At 52.7% G+C, this 14,836-nt stretch overlaps 1 protein-coding gene across 2 annotated transcripts in view; it reads right to left on the bottom strand.

Annotated features, from left to right (window-relative positions):
- The window catches only part of ttc33 (tetratricopeptide repeat domain 33), a 36,123-nt gene extending 21,998 nt beyond the window's left edge, over positions 1 to 14,125 (bottom strand). For both annotated transcript variants that reach the window (XM_078431109.1, XM_078431101.1), the window contains exons 1-2: positions 14,013 to 14,125; positions 9,500 to 9,841 (exon numbers count right to left, since the gene is read on the bottom strand). In XM_078431109.1, coding sequence (XP_078287235.1) covers positions 9,500 to 9,732 — 233 coding nt within the window. In that variant the 5' untranslated portion in view covers positions 9,733 to 9,841; positions 14,013 to 14,125. The remainder of the gene's footprint in view (positions 1 to 9,499; positions 9,842 to 14,012) is intronic.
- Between the last annotated feature and the right edge of the window lie 711 nt (positions 14,126 to 14,836).

The raw sequence follows: 14,836 nt of genomic DNA, 5'->3' as shown, positions 1-14,836 counted from the left end.
CTATCCAAACAGTTCAGATATACCATTCATAGATACAACCAGTTCAAACTCAGTACAGTAGGTAGAGCAAAGGGGAAGACACAGAGCGCAGAATAGAGTTCTCAGCATTGTAGCGCATCAGTTCCAGAGACAAAGTCCAATGTCCGCAATGGGGTAGAGGTGAATCGGACAGTACCCTAGCTTATGGAAGGGCCGTTCAGAAGCCTGATAACAGAGGGGAAGAAGCTGTTCCTGAGTCTGGTGGTGCGCGCTTTCAAGCTTCTGTACCTTCTGCCGGACGGGAGCGGGGAGAAGAAGGAATGGCCGGGGCTGGGACAGGGACAAGTCTTTGATGATGTCGGCTGCTTTCCCGAGGCAATGTGAAGTGTAGATGGAGTCGATCGATGGTGGGGAGTGTGGTGTGTGTGTGTGATGGACTGGGCTACATCTACAATGGTGGGGAGTGTGGTGTGTGTGATGGAGTGGGCCACATCTACAATGGTGGGGAGTGTGGTGTGTGTGATGGACTGGGCTACATCCACAACTCTCTGGGATCTCTTGCGGTCTTGGGCAGAGCTGTTCCCAAACCAAGCTGTGATGCAGCCCGACAGTTTGCTCTCTACGGTGCATATGTATTTCCACAGAGAGTAGCCGTGGTCTGGAATGCCTGGCCAGAGGCAGCTCCATTGGTGGCATTTACGAGGGAGTTGGACAGGTATCACAGGTCAGCAGGGTTCATGGTGTGGGCAGGAAAGAGGGACGGACAGGATTGATCGCTCCGACCTGTAAATGATCCCCTTCTGTCTGAAGCACTTAGCCGCCTTCTTCAGTCTGAAGAAGGGTCTTACCTTAGTTTAGAGATAGAGTGTGGAAACAGGCCCTTCGGCCCACCGAGCCCGCACTGACCAGTGATCCCCGCACAGGCACTATCCCACACACACTAGGGACAATTTACATTTTTATACCAAGCCAATTAACCTAGAAACCTGTGCGTCTTTAGTGTTCAGGGAAACCAAAGATCGGAACAAAACCCACGCAGGTCACGGGGAGAACGTGCAAACTCCATACAGACCACATTCGTAGTCAGGATCGAACCCAGGTCTCTGGCGCTGTAAGTCAGCAACTCTACCGCCGCGCCACTGCAACTCCTGTTTCCGCTCTGTATCTCAAAACTAAAGGGTCCCGGCCAGAAATATCACCTATCCACGTTCTCCAGAGATGCTGCCTGACCCGCTGAGTTACTCCAGCACTCTGTGAAACGTCACCTATCCACGTTCTCCAGAGATGCTGCCTGACCCGCTGAGTTACTCCAGCACTCTGTGAAACGTCACCTATCCACGTTCTCCAGAGATGCTGCCTGACCCGCTGAGTTACTCCAGCACTCTGTGAAACGTCACCTATCCACGTTCTCCAGAGATGCTGCCTGACCCGCTGAGTTACTCCAGCACTCTGTGAAACGTCACCTATCCATGTTCTCCACAGATGCTGCCTGACCCGCTGAGTTACTCCAGCACTCTGTGAAACGTCACCTATCCACGTTCTCCAGAGATGCTGCCTGACCCGCTGAGTTACTCCAGCACTCTGTGAAACGTCACCTATCCACGTTCTCCAGAGATGCTGCCTGACCCGCTGAGTTACTCCAGCACTCTGTGCCTTTACTGTGTTAATGGGCTTGTTGCGTTGCTACAAGTAAGGATTTCATTGTTCCAATTTCGGTACATATGACAATTAAACTCTCTTGGCTCTCTCTAGTTCAACCCGAATGCATGCATCATACACTCCCTCTGCTGGAGATTTTACCCGGAAATTGAGTTACAACAATTCAAGAACTTGTTGCTGAGAAGACCACAGCAACTGTGGAATTCTTTGCCACAGATGGCCGTGGAGGCCATGTGAGTGGATATTTGTAAGGCAGAGATTCTTGATCAGTACGGGTGTCAGAGGTTATGGGAAGAAGGCAGGAGAATGGGGTTGAGAGACGGGGTTGCCAACTATCTCACTCCCAAATACGGGACAAGGCGACGTCACCGCCCCGCGCCCCACGTATCCTCACCCAGCCAGCGGCCACGTGCTCCCGCTCCACCAATGGCGGCCGCCCGGGCCGGGAGGAGGGTTGCTACGCAACCTCCGTTAGGCGAATACACTCGGCCCCGCTCTCCGAACACACTCCGTTAGCCTACACTGTCCGGCCGACAGCTGAATACGGGACAAAGGCGGTCCCGTACGGGACAAACCAATTTAGCCCAAAATACGGGATGTCCCGGCTAATACGGGACAGTTGGCAACCCTACTTAATTTAAGAGGGAGAGATAGATCAGCCATGATTGAATGGCCGAGTAGACCTGATGGGCCGAATGGCCTAATTCTGCTCCTAGAACATATGAACAAGCAGCTGAATACTGCTAGGTATCTGCACAAACACATTCATTGCACATCCCTTCCCTCATGGTGTATGTTGTTGTAACTTCCACGGGTGTACCGTAGGGAGCACACTGACTGGTTGCATCATGGCCTGGTTTGGCAACTCAAATGCCCAAGGAGATTACAGAGAATGGTGGACACTGCCCTGGTCCATCACGGCCACTGTCCTCCCCACCATCGAAGGGATCTAGAGAGTGGTGGACACTGCCCTGGTCCATCACGGACACTGACCCCCCCCCCACCACTGAAGGGATCTACAAGAGGAGCTGCCTCAAAAAGGCAGCCAGCATCATCAGAGACCCACACCCACCCTGGCCACGCTCTCATCTCACACCTACCATCGGGAAGAAGGTACAGGAGCCTGAAAACCGTGACCTTCAAGTTCAGCAACAACTTCTTCCCAACAACCATCAGGCACTTGAACACTGCACAACAGGACTTTCATATGAAGAAAGACTGGATAGACTCGGCTTGTACTCGCTGGAATTTAGAAGATTGAGGGGGGATCTTATAGAAACGTACAAAATTCTTAAGGGGTTGGACAGGCTAGATGCAGGAAGATTGTTCCCGATGTTGGGGAAGTCCAGAACAAGGGGTCACAGTTTAAGGATAAGGGGGAAGTCTTTTAGGACCGAGATGAGAACCTTTTTTCTTCATACAGAGAGTGGTGAATCTGTGGAATTCTCTGCCACAGAAGGTAGTTGAGGCCAGTTCATTGGCTATATTTAAGAGGGAGTTAGATGTGGCCCTTGTGGCTAAAGGGATCAGGGGGTATGGAGAGAAGGCAGGTACGGGATACTGAGTTGGATGATCAGCCACGATCATATTGAATGGCGGTGCAGGCTCGAAGGGCCGAATGGCCTACTCCTGCACCTATTTTCTATGTTTCTATGTAACACTAACCTCCGCGACTATGATCTTCTATGGACTGTGTCCTTGGTTGCACTACGGTCTTTGGGTTTAGCACTGTTATGGTTACCTAGTATTGCTGATATTAATTTATTGCACTATTAATTATCATATATTTATAGCGTTATAAAGGCAGAGTCATACAATATGGAGCCCAACTTGCCTGTAGCCCAACTTGCCCATACTGACCAAGATGCCCCTTCTAAGCTAGACCCACCTGCCCACATTTGCCCATTATTCTTCTATTTTATATCTAAGTACCTGTAAATGTCTTCAATGTCACTAAAGTACCTGCTTGAACTACCTCCTCAGGCAGCTTGTTCCATATAACCCACCACCCTCTGTGAAATAACCCACACACCCTTAATGAAAAGGTTTCCCCCCCCCGTTTCCTATTAAATCTCTCATCTTATCTTAAACCTCTCATCTTAAACCTATGTCCCTCTCATCTTCAACCTATGTCCTCTGGTTCGTGATTCCCCTATCCTGGGTAAAAGACTCTGTGCATTCACCCTCTCTATTCCCCTCATCATTTTATACACCTCTACAAGATCGCCACTCATCCTCCTGTGCGCCAAGAATGAAGTCCTCGCCTGCCCAACCCCTCCCTCTGGCCCTCAAGTCCGGGCAACACCCTCGTAAATCTTCTCTGGGGGCTCCCCTCTTCCATTATAGATGAGGCTCTCACTAGGGTCTCCTCGATATCCCACAGCTCCGCTCTTGCTCCCCCTCCCCCCATTCGTAACAAGGACAGAGTCTCCCTTGTCCTCACCTTCCACCCCATCAGCCGTCGCCTACAGCTATATAATCCTCCGACATTTTTGCCACCTCCAACGGGACCCCACTACTGGCCACATCTTCCCATCCCCTCCCCTTTCTGCTTTCCGCAGAGACCGTTCCCTCCGTAACTCCCTGGTCCACTCGTCCCTTCCTACCCAAACCACCCCATCCCCGGGCACTTTCCCCTGCAACCGCAGGAGATGCAACACCTGTCTCTTTGCCTCCCTGCCCGACTCCATCCGAGGACCCAAACAGTCTTTTCAAGTGAGGCAGAGGTTTACTTGCTCCTCCTCCAACCTCATCTGCTGTATCCGCTGTTCCAGGTGTCGACTCCTATATACCGGCGAGACCAAGCGCAGGCTCGGCGATCGTTTCACTGAACACCTCCGCTCAGCCCGCCTTAACCTACCTGATCTCCCGGTTGCTAAACACTTTAACTCCTCCCTCCCATTCCCAATCTGACCTTTCTGTCCTGGACCTCCTCCACTGTCAGAGTGAGGCCCAGTACAAACGAGAGGAACAGCACCTCATATTTCGTTTGGGGTAGTTTACACCCCAGCGGTATGGACATTAACTTCTCTAACTTCAAGTTGCCCTTGCTTTCCCCCTCTCTCCATCACCCCCCCTTCACAGTTCTCCCAGTCTTACTGTCTCCGACAACGTTCTATCTCTGTCCCACACAATCCCCTGACATCAGTCTGAAGAAGGGTCTCGACCCGAAATATCACCCATTCCTTCTCTCCAGTGAAGAAAGCCAATGGAATGTTGGCCTTCATAACTAGAGGAATTGAGTATAGGTGCAAAGAGGTCCTTCTGCAGTTGTACAGGGGCCTAGTGAGACCGCACCTGGAGTACTGTGTGTAGTTTTGGTCTGCAGATTTGAGGAAGGATATTCTTGCTATTGAGGGCGTGCAGCGTAGGTTTACTAGGTTAATTCCCGGAATGGCGGGACTGTCATATGTTGAAAGACTGGAGCGGCTAGGCTTGTATACACTGGAATTTAGAAGGATGAGAGGGGACCTTATCGAAACATATAAGATTATTAAAGGGTTGGACACGTTAGAGGCAGGAAACATGTTCCCAATGTTGGGGGAGTCCAGAACCAGGGGCCACAGTTTAAGAATAAGGGGTAGGCCATTTAGAACGGAGATGAGGAAAAACCTTTTCAGTCAGTGAGTTGTAAATCTGTGGAATTCACTGGCTCAGAAGGCAGTGGAGGCCAATTCTCTGAATGCATTCAAGAGAGAGCTAGATAGAGCTCTTAAGGATAGCGGAGTCAGGGGGTATGGGGAGAAGGCAGAAACGGGGTACTGATTGAGAATGATCAGCCATGATCACATTGAATGGTGGTGCTGGCTCGAAGGGCCGAATGGCCTACTCCTGCACCTATTGTCTATTGTCTATTGAGATGCTGCCTGTCCCGCAGAGTTACTCCAGCATTTTGTGTCTATACCTTCTCTGTACCCTTTCCAGTTTAATGACATCTTTCCAATGACCGAAACTCTACACAATACTCCAAATGTGGCCTCACTAGTGTTGGACGACTGTGCGATAACATCCTAACGTCTATGCTCAATAAGTGTGGGAGGAAGGAATTGCAGATGCCAGTTTACACCGAAGATTGACACAAAATGCTGCAGTAACTCAGCGGAACAGACATCATCTCTGGAGAGAAGGAATGGGCGACGTTTCAGGTCGAGACCCTTCTTCATACCCTGACGGATGAAGGCCAATGTATCGAAAGCCTACTTGACCGCTCCATCTCCCTATTTTCAGGGAACTATGCACCTGCGCTCCTAGATCCCTCCGCTCGACTACATTCCCCAGGGTCCTGCCATCCACTGTGAAAAATTATTTGTGTGTTATTGTGTTTGTGCTACTTCAAGTACGAATGTCCCCCTGTTGTTCCCCCCCCCATCCGGACCAAACTCAGATCCTGGGGGGACAGGGCTTTCTCCATCGCTGCTCCCACCCTCTGGAACTCACTACCCCAAACCGTCAGAGACTCCTCCTCACTCACCACATTCAAAACATCACTGAAGTCTCACCTGTTCAACACTGCCTTCAACCACTGACCGTCACCTCACCTTATTTTTCCTTTTCTGTTTGTATACTTATTATTTTATTTTTTTCTATGTTTTAGTAAACCATGTAAAGCGTCTTTGAATTTTTAGAAAAGCGCTATACAAATGTAATGCATTATTATTATTATTATATAACTGTTTCGTTGTCGGTGCAATTGAGGATTAATGTCGCTTGTCTCTCTCTCTCTGGTTCCACTCGAGTGCATGGATCACCTACTCCCTCTGCTGGAACACTGGATATGGACAGAACATGCAGCACACAAAGGCTGTTGGCAGAGTGGGGCTGGATAACACACACAAACACACACACACCAAGAGCCTTTACAGGAGTGTCAAGCAATAAAATCTGAAACCAAACCAGGTAGAGGCAGCTTGCAACCCAGCGGTAGGAATATTGGGTTCTACACCTTCAAGTAACCCTTGCTCAAAGATAATAGAGCAAGGTAGACCACTCGACCCTAAAAACCATAGTAGGTCACGGCGTCATTTTAGTGGGGCAGAAACTTGCAGAAACATTTAAAAAGAAAAAGAACAAAAATCTGTGAACTGATAGATGAGATATATTCTGCATTTTTATGGTATCATCACACATACTGTTCCCCCACAACACTGATTACACTGCGAGAGGCAGAGCGAATGGCGGGTTTTGCTTACTAATATGGCTCCTTTGCGTACTACACTTCAGTATAGGCGATTTAGATGGAGTGGTCCATCTTGCTCTATTACCTTTGCCCCTTGCTCTCCGTCTCTCTCCCCATCCTAGTTCTCCGACTAGTTTCACTGTCCTCCTGATTAGATTTTAGATTTAGATTTAGAGATACAGCGCAGAAACAGGCCCTTCGGCCCACCGGGTCCGTGCCGCCCAGCGATCCCCGCACACTAACACTATCCTACACCCACTAAGGACAATTTTTTTTAAACATTTGCCCAGCCAATTAACCTACATACCTGCACGTCTTTGGAGTGTGAGAGGAAACCGAAGATCTCGGAGAAAACCCACGCAGGTCACGGGGAGAACGTACAAACTCCGTACAGACGGCGCCCGTAGTCAGGATCGAACCTGAGTCTCCGGCGCTGCATTCGCTGTAAGGCGGCAACTCTACCGCTGCGCCACCGTGCAGCCCTTAAATATTATTGATCGTGTGCCTCGTTGTCACCTTCCCCTCAGCCAACAATGAACCGTTCTACATTTCCTTGGTCATCGTCTGCTGTGATCTGTCGTTTTCACACCTTACCCTTCCATATCTCCAGCCTCTCCCCTGACTCTCAGTCTGAGGAAGGGTCTCGACCCGAAACGTCACCCATTCCTTCTCTCCGGAGATGCTGCCTGTCCCGCTGAGTTACTCCAGCATTTCGTGCCTACCTTCCAAGTTAAACTAATCTCCTCTGCCTACAAGTGATCCATAGCCCTCCATTCCCTGCATATCCATGTGCCTGTCAAAAGCCTCTTACATGCAACGATTGGATCTGCCTCCACCACCATTTCCGGCAGTGCATTCCCAGCATCCACTGCCCTGTGTAATAAACAGTTGTCCTGCACATCTCCTGTGACCTTTGCTCCCCTCACCTTAAAGCTATGCTCTCCAGTATTTGACATTGTCACCCTGAGAAAAAGGTCTGACCAGCAAAAAGGTCCGACTACGGGTGCCGTCTGTGCGGAGTTTGCACGTTCTCCCCGTGACCTGCGTGGGTTTTCTCCGACATCTCCGGTTTCCTCCCACACTCCAAAGACGTACAGGTTTGTAGGTTAATTGGGTCGGTAAATGGAAAAATTGTCCCTAGTGGGTGTGGGACGGTATTAGTGTGCGGGGATCGCTGGTCGGCGCGGACCCGGTGGGCCGAAGGGCCTGTTTCCACGCTGTATCTCTAAACTAAACTAAACGAGTGTAGTTGGGGCATCTTACAATTTTATATACCTCTCATAATGAAGACGGATATGGTTCAGTCTGAAGGAGGGTCTCGACCCGAAACGTCACCCATTCCTTCTCTCCTGAGATGCTGCCTGACCTGCTGAGTTACTCCAGCATTTTGTGAATAAATACCTTCGATTTGTACCAGCATCTGCAGTTATTTTCTTATACTCTCATAATTTGGTATACTTCTTGTCATGTCTTTCTGTGACCTCGACACTCCAGGGAAAACTATCCAACTCCATTACAGACTTGGTCCATATCCGTCTTCACTTTGGGACTGAAGAATCCATTGAATGTTGTGAACACCCCTCCCTCCCCCACCCAAGTCACACTGGCTTCACAGACGTGTTGTTGAGTCTCATTGTCTGTAACTCGTTTTCACCTCGTCCACAGCTGACAACGGTCTCCTTTATCATGGTCATTTTTTTGCATTTCTTCCATCCATTTGTTCTATATCTCTCTGCATCACCGTCTATATCCCTCGTTTCCCTTTCCCCTGACTCCCAGTCTGAGGAAGGGTCTCGACCCGAAACATCACCTATTCCTTTTCTCCAGATGTGCTGCCTGACCCGCTGAGTTGCTCCAGCTTTTTGTGTCTATTTTCCATCCCTTCCAAGATTGCTCACTGCCAGGACTCGAGGGTCTGAGCTGGAGGGAGAATAGGACTCTATTTCTTGGAGCGCGGGAGGATGAGGGGTAATCTTATTTAGAGATACAGCTTGGAAACAGGCCCTTCGGCCCACCGGGTCCGCGCCGACCAGCGATCCCCGCACACTAACACTATCCAACACACACTAAGGACAATTTTTACATTTACCCAGCCAATTAACATACAAACCTGTACCTTTTTGGAGTGTGGGAGGAAACCGAAGATCTCGGAGTAAACCCACGCAGGTCACGGGGAGAACGTACAAACTCCGTACAGATGGCGCCCGTAGTCGGGATGGAACCCGGGTCTTTGGCGCTACATTTCCTGTAAGGCAGCAGAGTGGAATTCTCTGCCTCAGAAGGCAGTGGAGGCCAATTCTCTGAATGCATTCAAGAGAGAGCTAGATAGAGCTCTTAAGGATAGCGGAGTCAGGGGGTATGGGGAGAAGGCAGGAACGGGGTACTGATTGAGAATGATCAGCCATGATCACATTGAATGGCGGTGCTAGCTCGAAGGGCCGAATGGCCTCCTCCTGCACCTATTGTCTATTGTCTAACTCTACCGCTGCGCCACTGTGACCGCCCTTGAGAGGTGTATAAAATAGTTGAGGGCATCCTCTCTAACTGGGGTGATCACATATTCTTCGAGACGGCGGGCATCCAGCTGGAGGGTGTGCCGACCCGAGACACTGTGCCCCTGGGTCAGAGGGTACCCGGTTGCCCCCCCCCCCCCGGGGGCCGGTGGGGCAGCGAGTGCAGGCTCACCTGCCGTTCTCTGAGAAGAAGGCTCCCTCGTCCTTCAGCCGCTTGCTCTTGGCGGCGCAGTCCTCCAGCAGCGTCTCCCGCCGGCGCTTGGTCACGTGTAGCCAGTCCACGCCGGGCTCCGCCGCCCCGTCCTCTCCCACCGCCGCCGCTGCCGCCGCCGCGGCCTCGAACGTCTGTGCTGCCGCCCGCGACACCTTCTCCCCCACTCGCCTCTTCCAGCCGAAGGACGTCATTCCGGCACGCCGCCGCGTCCGGGAGACGTGCTGCCGGGGAGAGAGAGCTCGATGGCAGAGAGAAGAGAGTGGCTCCCTCAGAGTAGGCACCTCGAGTCACTCCTCAACCCTAGGGACCAGTAAGGAACACGACTTACACCAGCCACTGGCCACTCAATCAGTTCAACTTTACTTGCTGGCTTAAATTTAGATTTAGATTTAGATTATAGATTTTTTAGATTTAGATTTAGATTTAGAGATACAGCGCGGAAACAGGCCCTTTCGGCCCACCGGGTCCGCGCCGCCCAGCGATCCCCGCACACTAACACTATCCATCACCCACGAGGGACAATTTTTACATTTACCCAGTCAATTAACCTACATACCTGGTATTTATTCACAAAATACTGGAGTAACTCAGCAGGTCAGGCAGCATCTTGGGAGAGAAGGAATGGGCGACGTTTCGGGTCGAGACCCTTCTTCAGACTCTCTCCCGAGATGCTGCCTGACCCGCTGAGTGACTCCAGCATTTTGTGAATAAATACCTTCGATATGAACCAGCATCTGCAGTTATTTTCTTAACCTACATACGTCTTAACCTTGTATTAACCTTGTGAACTGTTTGCGTGCTACTGTATGTTTCATTTTTTTTCCATTTGGTCAAAGTGGGTTGTTTTTAAATGTGCTATACAAATAAAATTGACTTGACTTGACTTGACTTGTACAAACGTTATTCCCTTATCATGAAATGCTGGAGTAACTCAGCAGGTCAGGCAGCATCTAGGAGAGAGGGAATGGGTGACGTTTCGGGTTGAGACCCTTCTTCAGACTGAACTAGGGTCTCGACCCGAAATGTCACCCATTCCCTCTCTCCTAGATGCTGCCTGACCTGCTGAGTTACTCCAGCATTTTGTGATACCTTCGATTTGTACCAGCATCTGCAGTTATTTTCCTACACTTATTCCCTTATCATGTTCAGTTCAGAGATACAGCGCGGAAACAGGCCCTTCGGCCCACCGGGTCCGTGCCAATCAGCGATCCCCGCACACTAACACTATCCTACACCCACGAGGGACAATTTTTACATTTAACAAGCCAATTAACCTACAAACCTGCGTGGCTTTGGAATGTGGGAGGTAACCGAAGATCTCGGAGAAAACCCACGCAGGTCACGGGGAGAACGTACAAACTCCGCACAGACAGCGCCCGTAGTCGGGATGGAACCCGGGTCTCTGGCGCTGCATTCGCTGTAAGGCAGCAACTCTACCACTGTGCCTCTGTGACCGCCCCAGTGTATGTATCTGTACACTGTGAATGGATCGATTGTAATCATGCATTGTCTTTCCGCTGAATGGTTCGCACGCCACAAAAGCTTCACTGTACCTGTGACAATAAACTAAACCGTTCAACTCATGCAGCACAGAAGCAGGTCAGAGAGACACAAAATGCTGGAGTAACTCAGCGGGACAGGCCGCGTCTCTGGAGAGAAGGAATGGGCTTTTTTCCTTCTCTTTCCTTCTCACCAGAGATGCTGCTTGGCCCACGGAGTTACTCCAGCATTTTGTGTCCATCTTCGGTGTAAACCAGCATCTGCTCCTTTCTACACAGAAACAGGCCATTCGGCCCAGCTCATCCATGCTGACCAAGATGCCCCATCTAAGCTAGTCCCATTCTCCTGCTTTTGGCCCATCCATATACTAAAACTCTCGTTTGTTTGTTTGTTCCTGAACTACAACCAAAACGGTACACGATAGCGCGACAATTTTAGGCCCACCTTACTCACCGTCGTCCCTTTGGTGCTAATGGAAGAAGTTTCGTTGAAATCGGTGTTATATTTTTAAAGTTATTCACATTTTAAAGTTTAAATCTATCTCCTAGGGAGGGGGCGGGAGGGAGGGGGGAAGGGAGGGAGGATACGGGGGGGTTGAGGCTGATGGAGTGGGGGTCCACTTTCTAATTCATGTGCCTATTCAAATACCTTTTAAATGTTGTTATAGTACCTGCCACAACTACAACCTCTGGCCAACCAGGCAGAAGTGGAAGTGACCGGATCTGAGCTGTAGGGAAAGGTTGGGCAGGCTGTGACTCTATTCCTTGGAGCGCAGGGTGTATAAAATCATGAGAGGAATATATTGGGTAGACACACAGTCTCTTGCCCAGAGTAGGTGAATCGAGAACCAGAGGACATAGGTTTAAGGTGAAGGGGAAAAGATTTAATAGGAATCTGAGCGGTGACTTTTTCACACAGAGAGTGATGGGTGTATGGAACAAGCTGCCAGAGGAGGTAGTTGAGGCTGGGACTATCACAACATTTAAGAAACAGTTAGACAGGTGCATGGACAAGGATTTGAGTTTAGGAGCAAGGAGGTCCTACTGCAGTTGTACAGGGTCCCGGTGAGACTGTACCTGGAGTACTGTGTGCAGTTTTGGACTCCTAATTTGAGGAAGGACATTCTTGCTATTGAGGGAGTGCAGCGTAGGTTCACCAGGTTAATTCTTGGTAGACACAAAATGCTGGAGTAACTCAGCGGGTCAGGGCAGCATCTCGGGAGTGAAGGAATGGGTGACAGGTGTTTGGGGGGTGGGATGGACTGAGCGTAGGCAGGTGGGACTGGTGTAGATGGGACAGGGGTGTGTGTGTGTGGGGGGGGGGATGGACTGAGCGCAGGCAGGTGGGACTGGTGTAGATGGGACAGGGGTGGGTGTGTGAGGGGGGAAGGACTGAGCGCAGGCAGGTAGGACTGGTGTAGATGGGACAGGGGTGGGTGTGTGTGGGGGGATGGACTGAGCGCAGGCAGGTGGGACTGGTGTAGATGGGACAGGGGTATGTGTGTGTGTGGAGGGGGGGGGTGGACCGAGTGCAGGCAGGTGGGACTGGTGTAGATGGGACAGGTGTGTGGGGGGGGGACTGGTGTAGATGGGACAAGTGTGTGGGGGGGGCGTGGGACTGGTGTAGATGGGACAGGTGTGTGGAGGGCGAGGGACTGGTGTAGATGGGACAGGTGTGTGTGTGGGGGGGGACTGGTGTGGATGGGACAGGTGTGTGGGGTGGTGGGACTGGTGTAGATGGGACAGGTGTGTGTGGGGGGGGACTGGTGTAGATGAGACAGGTGTGTGGGGGGGGCGACTGGTGTAGATGGGACAGGTGTGTGTGGGGGGGACTGGTGTAGATGGGGCAGGTGTGTGTGGGGGGGGGACTGGTGTAGATGGGACAGGTGTGTGGGGGGGATGGACCGTGCGCAGGCAGGTGGGACTGGTGTAGATGGGACAGGTGTGTGTGGGGGGTGGGACTGGTGTGTGGGGGGGGTGGGACAGGTGTGGGGGGGTGGGACAGGTGTGTGGGGGGGGGAGTGGTGTAGATGGGACAGGTGTGTGGGGGGGGACTAGTGTAGATGGGACAGGTGTGTGGTGGGGGGGGGTGGGAGTGGTGTAGATGTGACAGGTGTGTGGGGGGGACTGGTGCAGATGGGACAGGTGTGTGTGTGGGGGGGACTTGTGTAGATGGGACAGGTGTGTGTGGGGGGGTAGATGGGACAGGTGTGTGGGGGGGGTAGATGGGACAGGTGTGTGGGGGGGGGGTAGATGGGACAGGTGTGTGTGTGGGGGTGGGACTGGTGTAGATGGGACAGGTGTGTGTGTGGGGGGGACTGGTGTAGATGGGACAGGTGTGTGTGTGGGGGGGTGTAGATGGGACAGGTGTGTGGGGGGACTGGTGTAGATGGGACAGGTATGTGTGTGGGGGGGTGTAGATGGGACAGGTGTGTGTGTGGGGGGGACTGGTGTAGATGGGACAGGTGTGTGTGTGTGTGGGGGTGGGACTGGTGTAGATGGGACAGGTGTGTGGGGAAGGGGGGGGTGTAGATGGGACAGGTGTGTGTGTGGGGGGGGGAGACTGGTGTAGATGGGACAGGTGTGTGGGGAAGGGGGGGTGTACGTGGGACAGGTGTGTGTGGGGGGGGGGACTGGTGTAGATGGGACAGGTGTGTGGGGAAGGGGGGTGTACGTGGGACAGGTGTGTGTGGGGGGGGGACTGGTGTAGATGGGACAGGTGTGTGGGGAAGGGGGGTGTACGTGGGACAGGTGTGTGTGGGGGGGGGACTGGTGTAGATGGGACAGGTGTGTGGGGAAGGGGGGGGTGTACGTGGGACAGGTGTGTGTGTGGGGGGGTGTAGATGGGACAGATGTGTGTGTGTGGGGGGGTGTAGATGGGACAGTATGGGCGGGTTGGGCCGAAGGGCCTGCTGTTTCCGCGCTGTGTGTGTGTGTGTGTGTGTGTGTGACTCCCCCCGCCTTTGCTTTACCTGCTGGTCCCTCTCTGGCCGGGCCCCGGGCCTCAGGCCTCAGTCTGTTGGTCGGTCCGCCCCCGAGGCCGCAGCCGCCGTCTCCTCCTCCTCCTCCTCCTCCTCTCCTGATGGCGAGTGCGCCTGCGCCGCCTTGCCGGGCCGGGCTCCCCCTCGCACGTAACGGCAACTGCGCCTGCGCCTTCATGCCGGGCCCGGCTCCCATCGCACAGTTTGGCAGCCACTGCGCCGGCGCCGCCTTGCCGGGCCCGGGCTCCCCCTCGCACGTAACTGCAACCACGCCTGCGCCTCCATGCCGGGCCCGGCTCCCCCCCTTTGCTGTGGTTTGCCGGCTGCGCCTGCGTCAGGGCGTTCGTGCCCGGGTCCGTCTGTCCACCGTCCAACGGCATCCGTCAGTGCGCAGGCGCCTGGGTGCCGGCGCTCCAGACACACCTGTGCAAAAGGGTCCCTCTGTTGTGCCAATGAAGGTGCAGTGACATGCGAGTTACCATGCAGCCACACTGCAAACATGGATGTTAACATAAAACAATCACCACAGTGGATTCCCCACATTCCTCACTGTGATGGAGGGCAATAAAGTACAACCTTCTTTCCTCAATTTTTCTCCCTGCGGACGTGGGGGGGGGGTGCAGTCAAACCATCCGCAGTCGGGGGAATTAAAGGCCCTGCAGCCGGCGGTCGAAGGCCCCGCGTCGGGGCGGTCAAAGCACCCGCATCGGGGCAGTCGAACCACCCGCGTCGGGGCGGTCAAAGCCCCCGCGTCGGGGCGGTCAAAGCACCCGCATCGGGGCAGTCGAACCACCCGCGTCGGGGCGGTCAAAGCC

The sequence above is a fragment of the Rhinoraja longicauda genome, chromosome 3 (assembly GCF_053455715.1).
Source record: "Rhinoraja longicauda isolate Sanriku21f chromosome 3, sRhiLon1.1, whole genome shotgun sequence".
NCBI classification, from domain to species: Eukaryota; Metazoa; Chordata; class Chondrichthyes; order Rajiformes; family Arhynchobatidae; genus Rhinoraja; species Rhinoraja longicauda.
This window is presented reverse-complemented; position numbering and strand designations above follow the sequence as displayed.